Source organism: Corythoichthys intestinalis, chromosome 8 (assembly GCF_030265065.1).
Source record: "Corythoichthys intestinalis isolate RoL2023-P3 chromosome 8, ASM3026506v1, whole genome shotgun sequence".
Classification (NCBI taxonomy): Eukaryota; Metazoa; Chordata; class Actinopteri; order Syngnathiformes; family Syngnathidae; genus Corythoichthys; species Corythoichthys intestinalis.
Window position 1 is genome coordinate 24,359,933 of NC_080402.1, and position 17,523 is coordinate 24,377,455.

At 39.4% G+C, this 17,523-nt stretch overlaps 1 protein-coding gene across 8 annotated transcripts in view; it reads left to right on the top strand.

The window, feature by feature from the left end:
• The window catches only part of slit2 (slit homolog 2 (Drosophila)), a 225,464-nt gene that overhangs the window by 200,717 nt on the left and 7,224 nt on the right, over window positions 1–17,523 (top strand). For 3 of the 8 annotated variants that reach the window (XM_057842566.1, XM_057842567.1, XM_057842568.1), the window contains 9 exons: window positions 1,959–2,083; window positions 2,178–2,275; window positions 5,841–5,980; window positions 10,624–10,717; window positions 10,841–10,978; window positions 12,783–13,023; window positions 13,096–13,226; window positions 13,492–13,646; window positions 13,835–14,189. In XM_057842566.1, coding sequence (XP_057698549.1) covers window positions 1,959–2,083; window positions 2,178–2,275; window positions 5,841–5,980; window positions 10,624–10,717; window positions 10,841–10,978; window positions 12,783–13,023; window positions 13,096–13,226; window positions 13,492–13,646; window positions 13,835–14,189 — 1,477 coding nt within the window. Of the gene's footprint in view, window positions 1–1,625; window positions 1,659–1,958; window positions 2,084–2,177; window positions 2,276–5,840; window positions 5,981–8,300; window positions 8,325–10,623; window positions 10,718–10,840; window positions 10,979–12,782; window positions 13,024–13,095; window positions 13,227–13,491; window positions 13,647–13,834; window positions 14,190–17,523 lie in introns of all 8 variants that reach the window. The other 5 variants (XM_057842562.1, XM_057842563.1, XM_057842565.1 and 2 more) reach the window with 3 other exon arrangements.

The following is a 17,523-nucleotide window of genomic DNA, read 5'->3' on the forward strand; positions in this document are numbered from 1 at the left end:
ACCACTAATTGTGCAAGTTCTGACACTTGAAAATATTAGAGAGGCCTGTAATTGTCAACATGGGTAAACCACAACCACGAGAGACAGAATGTGGAAAAAAACAGAAAATCCCATTGTTTGATTTTAAAAGAATTTATTTGCAAATCATGGAGGAAAATAAGTATTTGGTCAATACCAAAGGTTCATCTCAATACTTTGTTATGTACCCTTTGTTGGCAATAACGGAAGCCAAACATTTTCTGTAACTCTTCACAAGCTTTTCACACACTGTTGCTGGTATTTTGGCCCATTCCTCCATGCAGATCTCCTCTAGAGTAGTGATGTTTTGGGGCTGTCGTTGGGCAACACGGACTTTCAACTCCTTCCACTGATTTTTCTATGGGGTTGGGATCTGGAGGCTGACCCAGCTACGTCTCATCTTCAATGCCCTTGCTGATGGAAGAAAATGTTCACTCAAATCTCTCGATACATGGCCCCATTCATTCTTTCCTTTACACAGATCAGTCGTCCTGGTCGTTTTACAGGAAACCAGCCCCAAAGCATGATGTTTTCACCCCCATGTTTTACATTGGGTATGGTGCAATTCAGTATTCTTTTTCCTCCAAACACGAGAACCTGTGTTTCTACCAAAAAGTTCTATTTTGGTTTCATCTGACCATAACACATTCTCCTGGATCATCCAAATGCTCTTTAGCGAACCGCAGACGGGCCTGGACGTGTACTTTCTTCAGCAGGGGGACACGTCTGGCGGTGCAGGATTTGAGTCCCTGGCGGCGCATTGTGTTACTGATAGTAGCCTTTGTTACTGTGGTCCCAACTCTATGTAGGTCATTCACTAGGTCCCCCCGTGGGGTTCTGGGATTTTTGCTCACCGTTCTTGTTATCATTTTGACGCCACGGGGTGAGGAGGGAGTTGAAAGTCCGTGTTGCCCAACAACAGCCCCAAAACATCACTGCTCTAGAGGAGATCTGCATGGAGGAATGGGCCAAAATACCAGCAACAGTGTGTGAAAAGCTTGTGAAGAGTTACAGAAAACGTTTGGCCCCCGTTATTGCTAACAAAGGGTACATAACAAAGTATTGAGATGAACTTTTGGTATTGACCAAATACTTATTTACCACCATGATTTGCAAATAAATTCTTTAAAAATCAAACAATGTGATTTTCTGTTTTTTTTCCACATTCTGTCTTTCATGGATGAGGTTTACCCATGTTGACAATTACAGGCCTCTCTAATATTTTCAAGTTGGAGAACTTGCACAATTAGTGGTTGACTAAATACTTCTTTGCCCCAATGTATTTATATTATCTTTTAAAGTGCAAATGGCGACTTCAAGAGGACACCAAAAGTCTTCAATTACAATTGAGTTATTTGTAAAAACACACTATAAGCATGTAGTTTTATAGAGATGTTTTGCATGGGGTTTTGTCTGAAGCAGCTGTAAATGAGCTTTCAACTGAGCATGAAAATGTTTACTAAGTTTCCTGGTAAGTTTTTTGGTTTGGGTCGAATTTCATCCGACTGAAATTATACTACTGTATGTGAACCTTTTTCTGAATCAATCTTGACAATGATCACATTACTGAATCCTATTTTTAACCTAATCTAACTGACGCACTGTAGAAGTCCTGGGTCCTTGTGGTTTTCTGGTGCCAGGTAAAGTAGCCAATCACATATTCCCCTAAATCGCGCCTACCCCACTTCCTAGAAATTGTCCCGGCCCGGTTCTCCCTTGTCTTATCCACCCTGACTCTTTTTCCTTCTCGACCCCTGTGTGTGAAGCTGTTTTGTGTATTGCTATGACTGTTACAAGCAAAAATTACTCATTCAGTGCAAGTCAATGTCTGCGTGTGAGTGTGCCTGTATCCTTGTTTGCCATATTGTCTGATATTCGAAAATATGCAAAGTGATCATTTATTTGGTGTTTGGCCCATGTGTTGTGTTTGGATCATATAGGACCAGTAGATATCAACATCCAAGCTAAATGCGAGCCCTGCCTGTCCAGCCCGTGCAAGAATGACGGCACATGCTTTAATGACCCGGTGCACTTCTACCGTTGCACCTGCCCCTATGGATTTAAGGTAACCACAGGAACTTGAGTAGCTTCCGAATAAAACAAACAGATACATGTGTTTGTGAACGTGTGAAAATTAATTTGGGTGTTTGTTTATGTAGGGCCAGAACTGTGAGGAGCCCATCCATGCTTGCATCAGTAACCCGTGCCAAAATGGAGGCACATGTCATCTAAAAGAAGGTGAAGGGAGTAGTTTCTGGTGAGTTGATCATTTACAAAATGCACATTTACACTACCTATATTTTTATTGGATGTACAGTGGTACCTCGACATACGATCGCTTCGACACACGATCTTTTCGACATCCGACGTAAAATTTGACTTGCCATCTGTTTCTACATTTAACAACATGCTCGAAATACGACAATATGACAGCGCCGCAGACGGGCGTATGGCGGATTTTCTTGTGAGAGAAATCAACACAGGTTTCAAAAAGGCTGGTACAAGTGGTGAAACAAGGAAAAAGTTCCCGCTTCCCATTGAACTGAAGATACAAATAATAGAAAAATATGAGCGTGGGGTGCGCATCCGTGAACTGGCTCAACAATACAGCTGTAAAATGTTTACGATCTCCATGGTCCTCCTCCGACCTCTGTTTGCCAGTCTTTATAAGTTAAGGTGACAATTATTATTGTGGTAACATCGCCAAAGAAATCGCCAGCTTTGTCAGGTTTTTATCATATATTTCAGAACTTGTCCAACACAACACGCCTACTGTCCACCGCAGTTGACGGTGTTCTCAACAAAACATTAAAAGTGAAAGTAAACTCTCAACAGCACCACTCCTTCTCTCTGTCACGTCAGCGACGCGGTGCGTTCAGGTTCAGCACACAAAACACGTTCACCGCATTAGAACCCAATTCGTTACATTATCACAGGAATTATTATTATTATTTTATTGTCCGGTTTTTATTAATAATTGATTTGTTTTGCGATGTGTAATTGCCATTTGTAGTACCAGCAGTATTTATCAAGGATTTAATGTAGGTTTTTTGGCTGTGGAACGAATTAATGGAATTATAACGTATTCTTATGAGAAAATCCTGCTCGACATACGAGCATTTCGACTTACAAACAAGGTCCTTGAACGAATTAACTTCGTATGCAGAGGTACCATTGTATTTTATTTTAAAACATACGCGTGGAAAATGCGGAGATTATTCAAAGTCCAAACTACTATTTACAACACAGATGATCAGTTTGCATATCATCATTATGGCATATTTATCTGTAGTTTACTAGTCCCCCGGAATCCGGCAATTATACATTTTACCACATGTTTCAACATGGTCTGTGGAAATCAAAACAGAGAAATACAGGGCGAGGTGCAGAATACTAAATTGTACCTGTAGTTTTCATGACAGCTGCTAGATGTTGTGGTTAAACAGCACACACCACACAAAGAAAAGAAACTGCTTTTGATTACCTGACTGAATGTTTCAATTTTTTTTCCAGCAGTCTGCGGTAATGTTCATTAATCAAAAATAAAAAGTGATTAATTTATACGTAGTGTTAATGGTTTCAAAAACTTTCAAGCCACAGAATCTAGGTTTGCTCCCAGCAGAATCAGGATTGTTCTCTGCGGAATCTACGCTTTTTTTTTTTTTACCGTGGATTCCAGGGGGGGACTAGTTTAGCACTCGTGTACATTTGTGTACACTCGTAGAAATAAAAGACTATCCCCTTAAGCCTATTGCGGAGTCCACATTCTTTACTTTGGGATTTTTAATAATAGCAGACAGGCAGGAGAAAATGAATGAATGAAGGATTCTAATTACCATCACCAAAATGAAAACAACTTCTTACGCAAGCAATGAAACATGCAGCTCACTTCTGTACAGAGGTGGGTGGTAACGCGTAACTGTTACATTTACTTGAGTAACTTTTTGAGAAAAATGTACTCCTAAAAGTAGTTTTACTAAGCCATACTTTTTACTTTTACTTGAGTAGATTTGTGAAGAAAAAATGCTACGCTTACCTCTTACTTTGGGCTACACAAGAGTCGTTACATTTTTCCTCTTTAGTCTACATGTTAGATTTTTTTTTTTTTGCCAATGATGCCAAAAGTAGTTCTACTAATTCCACCAATGAGACGTCACAACAATAGCTTGCCGTTCTATGATCATACCAGCTTGTTCAATCATGTGACGTCTGTAAAGCAGCATAAAAAATAAAGTATTTGACATAGAACGCTGCCCTCAACATGACTCGAAAGCAGGGATTTTATCCTCTCTCTTTTTATTTGGCACCGATTGACCATAGAATACCAGAGATATTATCCTTTTAATTTCATAATAGTAACTAAGAAGGAACTAATCACTATTCAAACTATTTCCTCCACTAGAGGGCACTCCTGCTCTTTGGACAGATAATGCTTCATTTCTGTCTTTTTTTTTTTCTCTTGTCGGAATTCAAGGATGTATTTTTTTTTTTTTTTTGTATTTCTTTGGCTTAATGTGGTTTTGTAATGGGTAGGGCTGTCAAACGATTAAAATTTTTAATCGAGTTAATTACTGCTTTAAAATTAATTAATCGTAATTAATTGCAATTAATCGCAATTCAAACCATCTATAAAATATGCCATATTTTTTCTGTAGATTATTGTTGGAATGGAAAGATAAGACACAAGATGGATATACAGTATATATTCAACATGCGGTACATAAGGACTGTATTTGTTTATTATAACAATAAATCAACAAGATGGCATTAACATTATTAACATTCTGTTAAAGCGATCCATGGATAGAAAGACTTGTAGTTCTTAAAAGATAAATGTTAGTACAAGTTATAGAAATTTTATATTAAAACCCCTCTTAATGTTTTCGTTTTAATAAAATTTGTAAAATTTTCAATCAAAAAATAAACTAGTAGCCCGCCATTGTTGATGTCAATAATTACTTACACAATGCTCATGGGTGCTGAAGCCTATAAAATCAGTCGCACCCAAGCGCCAGCAGAGGGCAGCAAAACTCCACAAAACACAATTAACAAGTGGGCATTCACTGTACTGTCATTTAAATCAGTCTGAGCGGGGCATGTGCGTTAATTGCGTCAAATATTTTAACGTGATTAATTAAAATAATTAATTACCGCCCGTTAACGCGATAATTTTGACAGCCCTAGTAATGGGTTATTGTACTGTATCATTATAGCAACAGTTAACGTAAAGTAACATAAAGATATTTTTGTGCTGAGAAAAAAAATACCATTCAAAAGAAAAAAAAAAATCTAAAAAAAAAAAAAAGTAAGCAGTTACTCACATGTTACTCATTAGTTGAGTATTCTTTTTTATTTGTACTCAAGTAAATTTTTTGACTATTTTTACTTGAGTAATATTATTTTGAAGTAATGCTACTCTTACTTGAGTAAAATTTTTGGCTACTCTACCCACCTATGCTTCCGTATCATCACCTTTCCCTCAACTTCTCCCCTGACATTTTATAACACAATACCTGTCTCTTTTCATCTGCAGTTTCATTTTCGTATGGTTACTTTTTTTCATCTACGGCACATTGGCGCAGGGGCAATAAGAACCGCGTGTTGACTACAAAATGAGATATTAATCCTTTTATGCCACATGAGAGCTTTTATTAGGCCCATCATATACCGCCACGACTGCGCTCTGTGTCTTGCGCGTGTGTGAGCAGTACTTATAGAATCAAGGCACGCTCATGTCAACTGAGTAATGATTTTGTACCGGGAATATGTTCAAGTTGCTGACAATGCGGTGTTTATGTGCGCATATGTATGTTTGCTTCAAGGTGTGTGTGCCCCGAGGGTTTTGAGGGCGATTCTTGCGAGTTAAACATCGACGACTGTGAAGACAACGACTGTGAGAACAACTCTACATGCGTCGATGGAATCAATAACTACACATGCATGTGCTCACCGGAGTACACAGGTAACACGTGGCTAATGCCGTATCCATGGTGACACACACAGTCACGTCATTTTTCTACTTTAGTGTCTCCCAAAAATGAGATTTTTAGATGAAGGCGGGCTTGTTAAGCTTTCAAATTTGAAGGATTTCGTGATCATTAAAAATGAGAAAATAGGCAAAGATTAGGCCTTCATAAATCATGATCAATTAAATCAACAGACTGCTCATTTTTTATCATTGTGTAAGGTCTTACCTTTACAAGGTGTTATTTGCAATATGGCCAAAGCCTCTCGAAAAAATTTTTTGCTATTTATTAGGGCTGTCAAACGATTAAAATTTTTAATCAGTCAATCACAGCTTAAAAATTAATTGATCGCAATTAATCGCAATTCAAACCATCCATAAAATATGCCATATTTTTCTGTAAATTATTGTTGCAATGGAAAGACACAAGACAGATATATACATTCAATATACTGGACATAAGTACTGTATTTGTTTATTATAACAATAAGTCAACAAGATGGCATTAACATTATTAACATTCTGTTAAAGCGATCCATGGATAGAAAGAGTTGTAGTTCTTAAAAGATAAATGTTAGTACACGTTATAGAAATTTTATATTAAAACCCCTCTAAGTTTGTGAAATTTTCAATCAAAAAATAAACTAGTAGCTCGCCATTGTTGATGTCAATACTAATTATGGTGCTGAACCCCATAAAATCAGTCACACCCAAGCGCCAGCAGAGGGCGGCAAAACACCAAAAAACAAGTAACAAGTGGAAATGACACTTTGCTGTCATTTTAATCTGTATGAGCGGGGCATGTGCATTAAATGTGTCAAATAATTTAGAAAATTTATTAACACCCGTTAACGCGATAATTTTGACAGCCCTACTATATATATATATATATATATATATATATATATATATATATATATATATATATATATATATATATATATATATATAAATATATATAGCTGATCCACATTTTCAATTCTTGGTTCTTGCTCAGAAGTTGTTGTCGCTTTTGAAAGCTTGGGTTTGGAAAAAGTATATGCATCTTGCCTCTTCGGTCTTTAGGTGGTTTTGGCTAGGCAAAAGCAAATGACTGTCTAAGGTGCCAGTGACATTATCTGTTCAAAAAATAATTCTGACTCATTATAAAAATAGTTTTTTGTTCATTTCATTCATTTTTGTTGTTTGTTTTATTGCTTTGCAACTTTTATAGACAATATTTTACTGGACAATTTTAAAATCAGATATAGGAAAGTCAATTACCATATTTTTCGGACTATAAGTCGCACCTGAGTATAAGTCGCACCAGCCCAAAAATGTGCGATGAAGAGGAAAAAACAACATACAGTATAAGTCGCACCGGCGTATAAGTCGCATTTTGGGGGCAAATTTACTTGATAGAATCCAACACATAGAACAGATATGTCATCTCGAAAGGCAATTTAAAATAAAAATACAATAGAGAACAACATGCTGAATAAGTGTACAGTATGATAATGCTACATGATGCATGAACAACGAAATGCGAACGTGGCCAGTAAGTTAACGTAACATAACTATTAAGAGTTATTCAGATAACTATAGCATAAAGAACATGCGAACAAGTTTACCAAGCCTTTAGTGTCACTCCAAAACACCAAAATAACATGTGAAATGATATAATTATGTGTTAATAATTTCACACATAAGTCGCTCCAGAATATAAATCGCACCCCCAGCCAAACTATGAAAAAAACTGCGACTTATAGTCCGAAAAATACAGTACATGCAGTGACACTTTTCAGCCTTAGGGGGGCCATGCCGCCCCGAAATTCCGCCTATGGGCAGCACTAGAAGTGCTCAAACAATATATTTCGTAGACTTCCACTTTCACTAACAACCTAATTAAATTTAGCCTCTCCCGAGCATGCAAAGCTTGCTTCTCAGTCAATATGCATCACTTTAACACACTTAATCGACAACAAATCCTGAATTTAATACTAGTGAATTAACTATTATCTTTTGCTATCTGCCTCTTACACAATATTGCTTGCATAAATAGTTCAAAGATTATTTTTAGTTGATAACTAGTCATTTTTAAAGCAATTAAGTGAAATAGAATCATTTCAGACCACATCTGTTGATCTCTCACAGCACTCTATAAGCAGGATTTAGGAATCACTGCTGGTACACGGCTCTGCTGCGCGGCTGCTTTGGTGTTGTGCTATCATGTGACTGCTAACCTTGGTGGCGGTGTTTTCTTTCTGTCTCGCTGTCATTTGTCTTTCTCTCATCTCGCTCTGCTTTCCGCCATCCGCTGTCTTTTCTGTGGTCGCAGCTGCTACCAATGAGGTGGAGAGAGGTTAGTTGCTTCTTCTCATTGCTCCTCTCTACTTGCTTCTTTCCATCATCTCCCTGCTCACTTCTTTTCCAATGATGGATATTGGGTATTCATTGTCATGTACTGCTTGTGCACTCTTTAAAATGCATGTCCTCAATGGTAAATTGTTTTTAATATCGCACTATAGTTTTATTTCAATTTACTTACATACATACATATATACTGTACGTACACACACACGTACTGTACATACAGTGGGGAGAACAAGTATTTGATACACTGCTGATTTTGCTGGTTTTCCCACTTGCAAGCCATGTAGAGGTATGTAATTTGTATCATAAGTTCTCTTCAACTGTGAGTGACGGAATCTAATACAAAAATCCAGAAAATCACATTGTATAATTTTTAAATAATAAATTTGTATTTAACTGCATGAAATAAGTATTTGATACATTACCAACTAGTAAATATTTCGGCTCTTAGTTATTTTTTAAGAACCCCTCCTGTTCTCCACTCTTTACCGAAAGTAACTGCACCTATTTGAACTTGTTACCTGTATAAAAGACATCTGTTCACATGCTCAAACAAACAAACTCCAACCTCTCCACAATGGCCAAGACCAAAGAGGACATCAGGGATAAAATAATAGACCTGCGCAAGGCTGGGATGGGCTACAGGGAAATAAGCAAGCAGCTTGGTGAGAAGGTAACAACTGTTGGAGCGATTATTAGAAAATGGAAGAAGTTCAAGTTGACGGTCAATCTGCCTCGTTCTGGGGCTCCATGCAAGATCTCACCTAGTGGGGCATCACTGATCATGAGGAAGGTGAGGGATAAGCCCAGAACTACACGGCAGGACCTGGTCAATGACCTGAAGAGAGCTGGAACCACAGTCTCGAAGAAAACCATCGGAAACACATTACGCCGTCATGGGTTAAAATCCTACAGCGCACGCAAGGTCCCGCTGCTGAAGCCAGTGCATGTCCAGACACGTCTGAAGTTTGCCACTGACCATCTGGATGATCCAGAGGAGCAATGGGAGAAGGTCATGTGGTCGGATGAGACCAAAATTGAACATTTTTGTCTAAACTTGGCTCGTCGTGTTTGGAGGAAAAAGAATGATGAGTACAACCCCAAGAACACCATCCCAACCGTGAAACATGGAGGAGGAAACATCATTTTTTGGGGCTGCTTCTCTGCCGAGGGTACAGGACGACTGCACCGTATTGAGGGGAAGATGGATGGGGCTATGTATCGCCAGATCTCGGCTGACTACCTCCTTCCTTTAGTGAGAGCCCTGAAGATGGGTCGTGGCTGGGTCTTCCAGCATGACAACGACCCAAAGCACACAGCCAAGGCAACTAAAGAGTGGCTCCTTAAGAAGCATCTTATCTTAAGGTCCTGGAGTGGCCTAGCCAGTCACCAGATCTGAACCCGACAGAAAATCTATAGAGGGAGCTGAAAGTCCTTGTTGCCGGGCATCAGCCCCGAAACCTGAAGGCTCTGGAGAAGATCTGCATGGAGGAGTGGGCCAAAATCCCTGCTGCAGTGTGTGCAAATCTTGTCAAGGACTACAGGAAACGTTTGGTATCTGTAATAGCAAACAAAGGTTTCTGTACCAAATATTAAGTTCGATTTTTGTGATGTATCAAATACTTATTTCATGCAATTAAAGGCAAATTTATTATTTAAAAATCATACAACGTGATTTTCTGGATTTTGTATTAGATTCCGTCCCTCACAGTTGAAGCAAACTTATGATACAAATTACATACCTCTACATGCTTTGCAAGTGGGAAAACCAGCAAAATCGGCAGTGTATCAAACACTTGTTCTCCCCACTGTACATGTTACCTGAAATTGACATTTTTTTGTCCTATAATTATGTGTAGTTTACAAGTATTTTGGGGTACTGTACAATACATTTATACCGTCTATGTTTGCTGCTCTATGAACACATTGGCAGAAAATGTTCTAAATAGGCATAAATATCACACATCACCACACATCACAGACAAATCCTCAAGTGATTTTTTAATTATCCCCACTGTGGACGTAGTGCTGTCGAAAGCTTTGTTTTATTCCCCCATGAGTTATTTTAATCAATTTAAAGTTTTGAGTTTGGAGAGCACAGGGATGCGCCTGGGAATATCATCAGGGACATGCCATTCCCAGGGATGAGATCGTTTATCAGACCTCTGCGTCAGGCCTGCCCACAAGAGAGTCATCCATCAAATAATACACACAGAGAGACGCATGTATCTATTGGCATGTCAGAGTTGTTTGGACTGAAAGTTGATGTTTTTTGTGTTTGTTCCCAGGGGAGCTATGTGAAGAGAAGCTAGATTTCTGCGCTCCCGAATTGAACCCATGTCAGCACGATTCGAAGTGCATTCTGACCCCTCAGGGGTACAAGTGAGTATACTAGACGCACACAAACTAGTTGTCATGATGTCTCACACAAAAATAGTTGCTGACTTTAAGCAATAGACGGTTGAATGTGTTTTTTTATTCCGTGTGTGTGCACATGCATCATAGGTGTGAGTGCACTCCAGGTTATGTTGGAGAGCACTGTGAGCTGGACTATAACGATTGTGATGATAACAAGTGCCAGAATGGTGGTCAGTGCATTGATGCCATCAATGGATACACCTGTGTCTGTCCAGAAGGCTACAGGTAAGGAACACAAATTGCAAAGCAGTAATCCATAGCAAACATCATAAGCATTAGCAAGCCTTAAATGCAGGGGATGAAAGTGGGCCAGAACTGTATGGAACACCATTCTGGTAGGAATTTCAGGGGCGGAACGATGCTGTGATCCAGAAAATATGACGGCAACTGTCAAATCTCAATGCTAAAAAAAAAAAAAAAACTGCCAGGCTGCCACACGCACGATGAAAACAATTTAGTAATGTCAGATTTATATACACAAGTGTTAACAATAATCCTAATAAAGTGCTTGTGTAGCGTCATCTGTTTCCACCAATATTTATTATTTATTTATTCCACGGACAGCACGGAGCTCCACAGCTGCAGCAGACATCTGAGTCTGACGTCGATGTGCGCATGCGCTCAGCTAACCACCCTCCCTGGCCTGGACTCCAGTTATCCGTTCAATTGGCTGACGTACTGACATGTGAACAGCATGGATAGTTAGCTCCAATTCAGGGATGTCAAACCAATTCCACAAAGGGCCAAGAAGGTCCTGGATTTCATTTCAACCACGACTGCGCAAACGGATTAACCAATGAATTTTCTGCTGAAACAAGCAAACCTGACTGCAATCAATTGACTACACTTGTAGGAGATCAGATTGGTGAAAAGATGACCTCTTCATTGGCTGGAACGAAATCCAGGACCCTTTTGGCCTTTTGTGGAATTGGTTTGACACCCCTGCTCTAATTGTTTGAAATGCATGTTTTCTGGGACAAATAAATGAAAAAATAAGCTTGTTAAATTCATGCGATAAAAAAGGGCAATGCAAAGGAAAATTGATCAGCTCTTTAAGACAAAGAAAGGAGTTGAAGAGACTTATTTTCTCTGATGAGGAGGTTCAGAACATCATGTTAACCCTATGATGTCTTACCCCAGAAATACTGAACAGAAAATTCAGATTTTTTTCAATTTGAAAGCCTTATGTGGTCCTTAAACGTAATATTAGAACAAGTTTAACATTTTTTTAATGAATTTGTATATATGTGTTCTCTAAAATGTATCATAAATGATACATTAAGCATTAAATGCAGTTCTCGTGGTAAAACAAATATAACTAAAGTGATATTGAATACAATAAGGTTTTAAACTTTTTTTTTTTTTTTTTTTTAACTGCAGTGAGGTTCAGAAATGCTTGTCTCAAATGTGATACATTTGACAATACAGTATAGTTAATGTGCACTTTGGACTTATTTTTTATTAATTTACCTATGTTTGGTTACTTATTTCCTTATTTTAAAAAAAATTAATTTAAAAAAGTATATTCCTTTTTACATTTCATGCCACCCCCAAAAAGAAAAGAAATCTGGCACCGTCGCGACCTTTTTGTCAGGGAGTTCAGCAAGAAATTAGAGCAACTTTCACCCTTGCTTAAATGTCTTTTACCTTTTTGATTAATTGGTTGGCTAAAGTATAAATAGATTAGCTATAGATTGTCAGAAGGTTCTTGTCCAGACTGTAGATGGAGGGCTCCCCCTTGTGTTAATTCAATCTTTGCGGGAGTAGTGTTCACGCAATGTGCTCGGTTAGTACAGAATTTGTGCAAAGGAAGACTGGTAAATCTCGAAGAACTCCTGTACTAAATATGTATGGGGTTTTTTTTTTAAATGCAATGCAAAAGCAAAAAAAAAACTTGTACAGAGATTCACATACTGACAGACTTATGCTTAAATGTATATTACGAGCTGCTTTTAAGGTGTTAGGTTTAGGTATGTATATCTCAGTATGTAATTCCTCCATCACACATGTGATTTTTTTGTGGTTGCAGTGGGTTATTTTGCGACTTGTCCCCGCCAATGGTCCTTCCTCGCACCAGCCCCTGCGACAACCACGACTGCCTAAACGGGGCGCAGTGTGTCGTCATGGGAACCGACCCCCGCTGCCAATGTCTTCAGGGCTACGAGGGGGAGCGCTGCGAGACTCTCGTCAGTGTCAACTTTGTTGACCGCAAGTCATACCTGCAGCTTCCCTCTAACCCGATCTCACCACAGACCAACATTAGCTTGCAGGTGTGAATGACTTGCAAGTATCCACTTATAAAATCCATATAAAAACAAATTGAAATTCTGGTTTGTTTTCAGATTGCGACAGATGAGGACAGCGGAGTGTTGTTATATAAAGGTGATAATGATCACATTGCTATGGAGCTTTACCGGGGACGCCTACGGGTCAGCTATGATACTGGATCTTACCCTCCTTCTGCCATCTACAGGTTGGCACACACCAACAAAAAACATGACAGTTTTATCTCATCATTGATTACTAAAGGGAAATTGAATGGATTGGAAAGTAGTACAAAATTGAGTGGTTGATGTTGGTCAGAAGGGCCGATGGCGCAAATAGGCTACCTCGCTTCTGTCAGTCTTATCAAATCAGCAGATAATGTAATTCTACAATTAAAGTACAATAATAAAGATATATCACATATAGAAAATTTGTAACAGTACTGTTGGATTATGCTAATGTTTCTCTTTCAGTGTGGAGACAGTGAATGACGGCAGTTTCCACGCGGTTGAGTTGGTAGCATCAGACCAGACTTTGTCACTGTCCATTGATGGCGGGGCACCTAAATCCATCAACTCCATGAGCAATCTGTCAACACTTAACATCGACTCCCCACTTTACCTTGGAGGTAAGAAAAAGATCACCTGTTGGTGATCTTGTTTCTAGTTGCATCATCAATGATGTATTTGTGCAAGAAAATGTGACTAGTTTGTAGCATTATAAGATTGCACTGCATCAAAATGAAAGGACTAACTTTATCAATGACAGTGAATGAGTTTATATTTTGCTAATCTCCTCTTTACCAATGCATTCCAGGTATGCCAGAGCGTACATCTGCCTCCGGGGGTCTGTCAGCCCTGCAGCACAGCTCAAGTGGCCGAAATGGCACCAGTTTTCATGGCTGTCTCCGTAACCTCTACATCAACGGGAAGCTCCAGAATCTCGGCGCGGGCCTTGGCTTGGGAGCCACGGATGCCAAGACCGCGCAGAGCACTACTCGACAGTGGCTAGGTCAAGGAGTGGAGCCTGGTTGCCAACCCTGCCAGAGAGGTGCCTGCGTCCAGGGGGACTGCCATCCGACAGGGCATCGTGGCTTTTCCTGCACCTGTCATCCGGGTTGGACAGGACCACTGTGCGACCAGCAAGTTAACAACCCATGTGATGGCAACAAGTGAGTGTTACAACTTGGTAATTACGATTTTTTTTAAAAACTGTTCGCATTTTACTCATTTTTCAACCTTAAAAATAAATAACATACTTACAGTCCCTTAAAGATTATTACAACACCTGGGGAAATGCTAATATTCCATCATTTATCCATAAGCGCATGCCTTTTGGATTCATATCATGCCACTTCGTGTAATTACACACATCGCAACATCAAGAAAATGATAGAAATTGGGATCGATTGTCAAGGTAAAAAGACCGGCGCCCGAGATCCCGGAAATCTAGCATATTGTGTGCGTGACGTCACAACTAGGAAACACTCTCAGTGCTTAGTACTGAATAGCGGCGATGATGGCGGACAATTTTGTTTCTAGTTGCAGCGACGAATGCGACGTAACGAACGTTCTTCTAATAGTGACGAGGAGAGTTATGAACCTTTCTTTGGTGTTTTGGGTTATCAATTTGAGCCCAAACGAAAGCCAATGCAGTCTAATGAAACGATCATTGAGGGGAGCAATCACACTGATGAAACACCGGCAACAGATCGTGTGGGGAAACACCGAATGGTTTGTTTTGCATTTCTTTTTGTGAAGCTGATACACCGTAACCGCAAAATAAAGTAATGTATAGAATAATTATCATTTATTGTGCTATCTTAGGTTTCCGCTCTGCCAACAGACACAAATATGAATGGGATTAGAGGATTTGTTCTATATATTTTACGAGCGATAATTTATACATGTGTCCAGTCCTATATCTAATCGTGATATGGTTTTTATTATAAAAGAGTACTCACTCTGGCCATTTCGAGCTTGGCTGCTCCCCTCCTTTGCTTAGACTGGGGTGGTGGGGTGGTCTCATCAGTGCCAGTCATCGTCTTCTTTCTTGATATCTCGGGACATTTAGGTGGCTGCGCGTGTATGGTGGGCACCGCATCTGCTTTCAGCAGCAATTTCTTAGCAAAACCTGATTTCATTTGTCCATAGTTCAAATAGCTTTCAGTTGTAAAATGCGCACCACACAAAACCGTGCCGGAGGCTGGGTCTGCATAATTAGCCCTCTTTGCACGGACGAACTTTACTCATTGTCTGCGTAGTCCAGCTCTTTTCCTCGCGTTCGGAAACTCATGGGTACTACATTGCAACAAATGGCTATTTGTACACCACATAGCATGACAGGTTTGAACCATTTTAGCGATTTTTTTGATAAGACACGAACGCAACTCTCTCGTCGATAAACAACGATGGCACCTGCCTCGACCTTTTGTTTCCTGGCTGTGACGTCAAAGCCCCATTCGGCTGTTTCCGGAATACTTTCGGAAATGTTCGTAATTTTCGATCTATTTTCGATAATTGCTCATGAATGTGATTTATTTTTTTGTTAACTTTATTAATATTTGTTATCTTGCCACATAACGGTTCTATTGATATCTCACAGCCCCTTAGTATTATAATTCTCTTTAAGATATTTTCTCAGAACAACTCCTGAATTGGTCTGACACCAAAATTAAAGCAATTCCCCAAGGAAACATTTTTTCATCCGCACAATGCATCATGATCATTACTTTTCAGGATGAACTAAGAGATGCAGTGCACCGGGGCACTATATAAGGAATAACATAGTTCCTGCACAACTGAAAAGCACAAAATGGCAAACTCATTGTACTTTTTAAGGCACTATGGCCGATACTAGATAGGGACCAATTCTGAACATGTATATAATATATTACTCTCATTTCTCTGGCTATATTTAAGGCTTTTCTTTGAGTCGAATGCATTACTTTGCCACAGGGTCGATGGAGGTCACTCACAACAGGGGGTGGTGAGGATCTTATTTTGTTTTTCCCATCCAAAAACAGCCATTTTGGTCCATTTTGGTCATTTTGGTATTGGAAATAAAAGCGCCCGTGTATTATAAAGCAAATCCCCGCAGCTGGACGGCACAATGACACACAAACACATTTGAAAACTAAAAGGTCCAATATGCCTCGGTTTAACACCCACCTTTCACAACACTCAAATAAATTGCAGACCAATATCCAACATCACTCTGCATGGCGACAGCTTAACAGCAACAACAAACAATAACATGCAAACTATCATCACGGTCTAAACTACCTAAACAGCTAACTTTTCCTCGCTGGGCACTATTATAAACTATCATAATCATCTTCATTTTCGACCCCGAATTGAATTTTAGAAAAATTCGCTAGTAAATCGCCAATTCGTTTTTGTGCCATGTTAACGTCTCCTCTGTCACCAGTTAACTTTTCCATTCCAAAAGCGCCTTATCCAATGTGATCTGGTTGCAAGAACGGTGTCAAAAAAAAAAAAAACTTTTTCAACTACAGTCCTGGCCAAAAGTTTTGGCACCCCTGCAATTCTGTCAGATAATGCTCAATTTTTCCCAGAAAATGATTGCGATTACAAATGCTTTGGTAGTAATATCTTCATTTATTTTGCTTGCAATGAAAAAACACAAAAGACAATGGGAAAAAATTAAATCATTATCATTTTACACAAAAGTCCAAAAATGGGCGGGACATAAGTATTGGCTCCCTTAACAAATCATGTGATGCTTCTCTAATTTGTGTAATTAACAGCTCCTGTTACTTACCTGTGGCACATAACAAGTGGTGGCAATAACTAAATCACACTTGCAGCCAGTTAAAATGGATTAAAGTTGACTAAACCTCTGTGCTGTGTCCTTGTGTGTGTACCACACTGAGCATGGAGGAAAGAAAGAAGACCAAAGAACTGTCTGAGGACTTGAGAAGCAAAATTGTGAGAAAAAATGGACAATCTCAAGGCTACAAGTCCATCTCCAAAGTCCTGAATGTTCCTGTGTCTACCATGCGAAGTGTCATCAATAAGTGTAAAGCCAATTGCATTGTGGCTAACCTCCCTAGATGTTGACAGAAAAGAAAAATTGACGAGAGATTTCAACGAAAGATTGTGCGAGTGGTGGATTAAGAACCTCGACTAACATCCAAACAACTTCAAGCTGTCCTGCAGTCCGAGGGTATAACAGTGTCAACCCGTACTATTCGTCGGCGTCTGAATGAAAAGGGACTCTATGGTAGGATACCCAGGAAGATCTCACTTCTGACCAAGAGACATAAAAAACCCAGCTTGAGTTTGCCAAAACTTACCTGAGAAAGCCAAAAACGTTTTGGAAGAATGTCATCTGGTCAGACGAGACAAAAGTAGTGCTTTTTGGGAAAAGGCATCAACATAGAGTTGACAGGGGGGGGAAACGAGGCCTTCAAAGAAAAGAACACGGTCCCCACGGTCAAACATGGTGAAGGTTCCCTGTTGTTTTGGGGTTGCTTGGCTGCC